The sequence below is a fragment of the Brachycentrus maculatus genome, unplaced genomic scaffold (genome assembly GCF_059751285.1).
Source record: "Brachycentrus maculatus isolate JH-2025_06_01 unplaced genomic scaffold, ASM5975128v1 h1tg000092l, whole genome shotgun sequence".
Classification (NCBI taxonomy): Eukaryota; Metazoa; Arthropoda; class Insecta; order Trichoptera; family Brachycentridae; genus Brachycentrus; species Brachycentrus maculatus.
The window spans coordinates 947,294-956,131 of record NW_028280846.1 but is presented as its reverse complement, the minus strand read 5'-3'; the positions used below and the strand labels follow the sequence as shown (position 1 = coordinate 956,131).

At 31.4% G+C, this 8,838-nt stretch overlaps 1 protein-coding gene across 1 annotated transcript; it reads right to left on the bottom strand.

Annotated features, from left to right (window-relative positions):
* Positions 1–1,674: 1,674 nt before the first annotated feature.
* Gmd (GDP-mannose 4,6 dehydratase) lies at positions 1,675–8,412 on the bottom strand. Its single transcript, XM_088258305.1, has 6 exons — positions 8,309–8,412; positions 7,103–7,297; positions 5,428–5,659; positions 4,134–4,366; positions 2,883–3,098; positions 1,675–2,365 (listed from the first exon to the last, which is right to left on the bottom strand). The coding sequence occupies exons 1-6, from the start codon at positions 8,369–8,371 to the stop codon at positions 2,234–2,236; spliced, it is 1,071 nt and encodes a 356-aa protein (XP_088114431.1). The 5' UTR covers positions 8,372–8,412; the 3' UTR covers positions 1,675–2,233.
* Between the last annotated feature and the right edge of the window lie 426 nt (positions 8,413–8,838).

The following is an 8,838-nucleotide window of genomic DNA, read 5'->3' as shown; positions in this document are numbered from 1 at the left end:
TTTGTGTGTTATTTCATCAACATTATAAATTTTAAATATACACATTGTCCTTTATTCATAAATAACCTGCCATTGAAATTTAAAGATTTGGTAGATATTAAAAACATATCTGAACCAACACTTAAAATTTTCAGCGCCAGTAGAAAGGTGCCAGTGGGAATTTACTATTTCATAGCAAAATAAAAAGCTGTCAATATATTATATGTTTATACAAAGCATGAAACTCCTCCAAGTTGTTATGTATTAAGAATTAATAACACACCTAGACTCAATTAAATAATACACTTATATCACATTTAACTAAGTTATGAACTAGTTTACAGGAATGCTTACTCGAGAATTCATTTGAACTTACGGACATAGAGTAATACGTTTATAAAAAGTATACATATATACCGGTCCTTTTTACATATGCAATTTTAAGCCACAAAATATCAAATATGTTTTTTTTTTTATTTTGTATGAATTGAATAATATTTTAAGATCCAACTAACAAAAATTGAATTTTGGAAATAATTTTTTACATTTTGACATATAACTATGGCAACTAAGTACAAATGCTCTGAAAAAAATACGTTTGAATACTACTTCCGTAAAATTTCATTTTGTGAATCATGATAATGTACCTAAGAGCGGTCGATGTATTTAATAAAATATTATGTCATCATTGTAAAAAAATATATGGAAAAATGAAAGCATAGTGCATCATGATTCCAATGAGAGTTTTCGATTTTGAGCAATTTTTATGAAACCCGAATTTCGGGTTTGACAGGTTTTTTAAAATTAAAACTCGGGTTTTCCCGGGTCCGCTAAGTTGGTTCCAGGGGTTTAATAACAAAGAACTAAAATAATAAATAGTTTTTAATTCAAATTTTACTTGTTAAATACCACTAAAAAACAGTATTTACCAGAAAAATTTGTCTAGCAATTCAGGTCAGCTATTTGTTGCCCGAAACCACTAAATTTCTTTTCTTATGATATATGAAACAGATTTAGATTTTTTATAGTTTTCCTTATTGTCAGTCTCCTGTAGTAATACATATATACTAAGCTTATCAGTTAGGGACATCTGTTTAGTATAAGCACCAATACTAGTAGCATCATCTTCAACTTCATCTGTATTGGAATTGAATTCTTACTTTACATTTCTGGTTCCGAAATCCCCAACTCACAAACTTAATTGAAATAGAGTCATGGCGTACAATCTCAACTTGTCTCACTGTTTTATTTGTTAATTTGTTTGAGTAAAAACTCGCCAGGTTTTTGGGTTCGGGGAAACCCAGGTCAAAAACCCTAATTCTAATGAAAACTTCCGCATTTATATAAGACAAAAATTAATGCATGTTAAAACTAACATATTTATGCCTTTATTTCAAATCCCTATTGATAATTTGAACAGCTGTTAAGCCTTCGTTAAAAAGTCCATACAAGAAACAGAAATCAAGCGGATCCCCACCCCCTGTACCCTTATCCATTTAAAATCATCAATTTCTCTAGTAAATTATAATACTTCTATACCCATACTTAACGGTAGCAAATGCATTATTAAAAATGGCAGTTTACATGTTTAATTAAATTATCAAAGAGAAATAGGTATTTTCTCTATTTATAATGTTCAGTTCGAGATACGGATCAGTTTACGGATGTCCATTCCTTGAATTTGTATTATTATAATTTTTTTAAATATTTGTTTTTTTTTATTATTAATGCCTTTTTACAACCACAAAATTTATATGCAAACAAAAAATAACTATAGAATAATAAAATGTTGCGTTTTTAACCTGTATTATAATACAATGTATTGATAATAGTATAATCATTTACTTGTTTGCCTTTTGGAACATTATGTCGATTCTCGACCAATATTCAATGGAAAAAAGAACCATTTTACCTTCTCAAACAAAAATGCACAAAAAAGGTGCGTCAGTTGAGAGGAAAGTATTATTAAGTTAATAATTAATTATTTAATAGCAGATTAAAAAATAAAAATAAATCATGTGTTGCCACATAAAAATAATAACTTTTAATAATATTTACAGACGATGTTAAAATAAGTATAATGCCTTTTCAATGATACAGATTAAATTAATTATAAAATAATGACATTATCAGGATAGGACTTCAGAATATTTATTGCACGATGTGTGTCAACCGCATCTGGGTATTCTTATACTAGTTTGGAGTCAGTGGCTTCAGGCCTCCGGATATCACTACTACACATAGAAATATGCAATTAGGCCTGTGGATTTCTTTTCATCAGCTCAATATCAGAGTCCATCATATCCTTCACCAACTCTGCAAATGTCACTTTAGGTTTCCAACCCAACACCTTTTCAGCTTTTGACGCATCACCAAGCAAAAGATCCTAGAAAATAATTACAATTATTAATTAATTGCACAATACAGTCAGGCCTGAACCTGCTTATAAATAATTTGAGATTTATGTTTCATATCTGTTTACTGACAACCGATACTAGTGACGGAGCTACCATTTATTTTCTGTGTGCATATTATTGCACTCAAATTGGGTAAGTATAAAAAATGACATTATTTCATTTGTATTTGTTATGAAAGTTGTAATTGAACGCTTCAATTTAATTTTATCCCTACCAGCACCCAGTTAGTGCAAAGGGCGCTACATCGGATCGATGCAGAGTGAACTTGATTATCAGTTATGTTTATGAAAGTAAGGTGAGATAAGTCCTGAAGGGAATGTACACATTGCAGATGGTGAAAGTGAAGGAGTTCAGAGTGGAGGACATTTCTGCTTTATTGAGAAAGGAAATGGAAGTGGAAAAGTATGTACTAGGCACTAAGATGCATAGTGAGGTAAAATTTCCAAATTTAATATTGTTCAATAAAATCCAGATTGATTTTCTCACCACTTCTGTTGGCCTGAAGTACTTGGGGTTGACCTTGATCAGGACATGTCCAGTTTCCGCATTGAGTCCTACTTCATCCACCCCTTTACCTTCCCACCGGATCTTGATTCCAACATGGTTGAACGCCGCCTCCACAAACTCGCGGACAGATCTCGTCTCTCCCGTAGCTATAACAAAGTCACCCGGCTTTTCTTGTTGAAGCATTATCCACATTGCCTGGAAGCAAGATTGGAAATGGGAAAATTTTATTAAACAAATTACTCCCCCTCCCGTATCATATTTATTCTATCAAAAAAATATCTGCTTAACACACGAAGAACGGGTATTTTTTATACCTGCAGAGAGGCCTGGCGACGGGATTCGATAATTATGTAAGTATAGTTAAGACCTTAACAAAGAAATTGTTACATAATATTCATATAAAAAATAATAGTAAAATTCATTCTTTTCTGCCTTTGAAATGAGGCCGGCTTAGAAGGTAAAAATACCCTTCCTGTCCTTAAGCAGAAACCAACCGAACGGGTAGAAATACCTTTCCCGTCCTAGTGTGTTAACTGATTACACAACTTGTGTAAGTGCAAGCATTGAGATATTGGAAGGACGCATTTCATTAAAAAATGTAATGAATTTTATTTCAATAAAACTAATAAAAATATGCTATAAAGAAAATGAGCAAATATGACTGTTTAGGTACATGGCACAAGTTAACATTACATAAAGAGAAAACTATATGCTAAGCATATTAAACAATTTTTTGTAGGAAAATTATATTTGTACGTGACTGCAATAATTTCAACATTCTTTTTTTGTTCAGCACATATTTAAATTTGAAAATGAACATAAACCAAAATGAGGATGATTTACGAATGGAATTTAAAAAAAGTTTTTATCATAATTTACAATCAAACTTTCATATTGCAAAGTCAGTAAATCATACAAAAATAATCCATTATATAGAATAGATATCATTTATACATTATTTAATGGATTCACATATATGTTTATTAGGAAAACATTCAAGATATTTTTCTTTATTTTTCGCTTAAATCATAATTATGTAATTATGAATTATGAAAAAATGTTTATTACACATTGCTGTCATATTGGATACTGTCGAACAAACAAAAAATCAAAATTGAAACAGTTTAGTTTTTTCTGGGAATCATAAATTGTTTTTATCAGGGGGCAATAAGGCACGTTACCTTACGAAGTTTTGGTGATAAGCGAAAAGATAACTGATATTAAAATTACCTCAACATAATCCTTTGCATGTCCCCAATCCCTTTGGCTATCAAGATTTCCAAGTTCTAAATGTGTCATCAGTCCGAGACTGATTTTAGCAACGCCGCGGGTTATCTTTCTAGTCACAAAGCTCTCTCCTCTTCTGGGTGACTCGTGATTAAAGAGTATGCCATTTGATGCGTGCATTCCATACGCTTCTCTATAGTTGATTACTATCCAATAACCAAACATTTTGGCACAAGCTGCAAACACAATGTTAAAAATTAAAATAAAAACTATTGAGTAATAGGATATTAACAAAAAGAAATGAATATTATTATAACAAATAAATAAAAGACAATTGGTAGTGTTCTTATTGACATTTTAGAAATAAATGAGATTTATAATTCAATTTTATAATTCAAATGGCACAGATACACACAAATCGTGACACCATTATTTGTTCAAATTCTTACGTTTCCCTGCCCAAATTATGATCTACAGTAAAACGGCACATATGATTGGGTACTGTATGGGGTTTGACAGGAATGCAAGTTAACAACATTGCTAATATATCAATATGAAGTTAGAAGCGAGTGATAATCAAATATGTCAGCGACTAAGTAAAATGCTGTTTATCGATAAGCAAGATTTGAAAATTAAATCATTGATATTTAAGAATAAATAGAAAGAGAATATTCAAATAATCCTTTTGGATTCAAGTATTTTAAATCTGATATTTCTCAAAAGTCAAAAAAAATAATGCTTGTATTCTTCTTATCCCTTTAAAGTTCTGTAATTTTAAAATTACCATAAATGATAAACGAGTTTCCTCGTTAAAAATATGCTACAATTAGTGATTTTTTTCTGTTACATATGCACCTAATGAACATTAAAATCAGACATCAATATGATGCAATGCATCATTGGAAGCATACGAGAGTTAGAAGATTATATAAATGTACCAATGGTACTTTTGCAATGATATACTATGTGTATAAAGTAAAAAAAAGGTTCAATGTGTATATTTATGTAAACATTATTATAATGATTGAGGAAATATTGTTAGTTATAACTTGCCCACCTGATAATGAGGCAATATAATTTTATTTATATTTTTTTAATAAAACTTTGATTTGAAGGATAAATTGTTGAATTTCCAAATTAATCAATCTGTCACTATGGCATTCAAACCTCTGATATTTTATTTAAATGGTGCAAAAATATTGAGAACAAAACAAATCGATACATGGCAACCGAAAAACGAAATGTCCATTTTACATTATTTTTAAAAAAATATGACACTCTTATTTTACTATCTTACCGTATGGTGATCTGGGATAAAAAGGCGTGGTCTCTGATTGTGGGGCTGGAGCACTGCCATATAGTTCCGAGGTAGACGCCTGGTAGAACTTGGCTCCCACGCCGGTAGACTTCAAGGCATCGAGGAGACGCAGTGTCCCCAGTCCGTCGACTTGCGCCGTGTACTCGCCCAGTTCAAAGGAAACCTTCACGTGACTTTGGGCAGCCAAGTTATACACTTCTGTCGGTCGAACCTGATTAATAAAGATGTATCGATATTAATGATGCAGATGGATATGTTTTTTGTACTTTTAGATGTGATGAATTCGCACCTAAACGGGTATTTTCTGGCAATTTTTCACTAGCAAATAAAAATATATAGAACAATTGATACCATTCTTATTCCTTTAGTGTTTGTTACCCTGCTTATACATACAAGGTAAATTTACAAATAAGAGATTTTCACATATTTACTAGTGTTTTCTAAGACATAATGTATGGAAAAAAAAACCTATTGAGATAAGGGAGAGAGAGATATATGGGTATATTCTACGACAATGGTCAATGTTTCCAAAAAGGATTATTTTCAAAGAAAAACAAATTAATAGGTCACAAACTTGGTAAATTTTTTTTTTTCTAAACAAATCTGGTAAATATGGTGGTAAAATTATTGATTTTTTTGGGATTATTTTTTTTAATCCTTCTTTATATAGAGAATGTAGTACTCCTGAATAATAATAATACCCAATAATGAAATCAGGTAAGTCAAATTGCACAATTTTACTGAAAATGCCAATTCAAGATTTTTACAGTAATATATAAAAAATGCTTATCTGTTATTAAATTATTTTGCAATAAAAATTAGGACATTTTAAAATAGTTGATAAATTCAATGGTTAAACCAAATAAAGAATTATTTACAATATTTTGAATATGTACAATCTATATAAGTATAGAAATACTGGATTTATACCCTAAAGGAATGTTATAAAGATATGTTGTAGAGATCTTACAGAGTATGGAAAGGAAACATGAAATTTATTGGCAATCAATATGCCCTAAAGCCTAAAATAATTTTTTTGGCATTTAGAAAGAATGACACATACAAATGAGAAGAATTTTCTTAACTAACTAACCATCATACCGCTTCTCCGCAGAGAGAATCGAACGCCACACCACTCTGTCTTTGCTATCATTCTTCGCCTCTTCCACATTCCTGCATCTCCTCATACATACCCGATGATTATTACGACTCCTGACACGGCCGCTTTCAAATATTTGACATACCTGATTGTGCCAAGTTTTAAGTATTTTCTTACATTTAATTAATAAGAATCTCGCCAGAAGTAGCTTTCAACTCACACTTGAATGGCGGTTGGATATTGTATACGTGCGAGTTCCATTTATCGAGTGGTATGGATGTAAAAATATATATATAATGTCAAATGTTACATCAGTGTGTACAGTGATCGCTTAAGCTAGACAATCAAATAATAATCCTAAGCCCTGTAAAGGTCAAATATTTCCTGATAAATCTCTGTGTGGTCTGAAGCGGTATTCTTCTAACCCTCTTCATCTCCTTATATGTTGAACAGCCCATGTCCTCATATAAGTCGCAAAGATATTCGCGGCATGGGCGTCTTCTGGCGTTTGTTCCCTCTATTATTAGTGATTAATAAGTCAGTTATTTCCCAAACCTGCGCTATGATGGACACTAGGCAGCTGCCGTCCGTCATATCTCCGTAGTGAAGCTTCATCCTCCCTTGTCGGTGACTAGCCGGGTCTTCATAGAGATGCTGAATGCGTCCCGTGTTGAAGGTACTAGAGCGACGAATGACTCCGTGGACTTCATATCCTTTGTCCAGCAAGAATTCTGCTAAATATGATCCATCCTGGATAATTTAAAAAAAACTCAGTCGAACAGCACTTATAAACTAAAATGTTTTTCATTTAATACATTGTTTGTAGGAAACGCTTAAAAGTGTCTTTGACATACTGTTGGTAGAGAACGAAAGACGCTTATAAGCGTTCTATATCTGCTTACCTTTAGTACAGCACGAGACGCCAAAAAACAGTGTACAGATCAGAGTTGAGTTTACGGTTACTTGTGATTAGTATACAATCCTAATTAATATACTAATTAGGATCGGGGTTGATGAAAAAACCGCCCAACAACAATGTATTAATAATAAAATAAGTTTTGCACATTTTTTTTACTTTTGTACAACCTATCAAGGGGTGAACTAGAAAAATGTCAGAGAATGCACACTAGGATTTTGTATATTTATATAAAAAAATTTAAATCCTACTAAAAAATCAATATATTTCCAGATGTTGACGACACACTGATTCGGCATTAGATAACTAAGTAATTTAATGTGAAAATTCTTTTAAGTACTACATACGAAATTACTTCTCAACATATCAGTACGTTTGTACTACTCCACGGGTTAATATCAAAATTATAATTATAAAAAATAAAATTTTCAATCAACCATATTTAAAACTTTACTTCCATCTCAAACAAGAGATTCAAACATTAATCTTTTTAATAGTAATGAAATAGCATGGTAGTCATTAATGTTTCTACACTCAACCAACTCTGTATAAAATTAAGTTAGATGGCTAAATAGTTTAAAGAAAACTTCATGCCCCTGATAAATTAACCTAGAGTATGTCAAGGCTGTGAAAATTTTCAATTATATGACTTAAATTTGACACTGAATTTAAGAAAACGAATATTTTGTTAAATATATACCTATATTAAAGATTCATTTGAAGCATTAATGTTTGTTTTCGTGTATTACATGTAATGATCTAGATCTGACATAACATAAAACAGGCAAATGGTAGATAAATACAATTAATGTATTAATAAATTAAATAATAAAAAAGTACGTTACCTGACCGGTTATGCCGGTGATGAGCGCGACTTTTCTTTCAGACTCAGCATTTTTGACAGACATGACTGAATACTTCAATCAGCTAACGCTGTACGCTACCGACTGAAGAATGGGTAATAATTTCCAATAAAAAATATCACACGTCGACTGAAAACGCCACAACTGTCCGACAGTCGCTTATCAATAGGTGGTTCCGCTGATTAAACATAAACACAAAGGCGAGCAAACACCTGTCTGTTGAGACAGATGTGACTTAAAATATCATGATTTTAATTTTATATATACAAGCTTGGCCATATATTTATACAACGATGACTTTCAAACGATCGTGTTTTTATTTTTTATACATTTTGACCATTTTTTTGACAATTAACCGGCGTATCAAACGTCACTTGTTTGTCATTTATTCCATAGACTTTTAAAAAATTGCAAAGATAATAATAATAATGTATTTTGTGGGAGCTAAATCACATTTGTTTATGTTGCGACAAGGAATTAAAGTAGGTACCTACATATTATTGTTTTTTCTG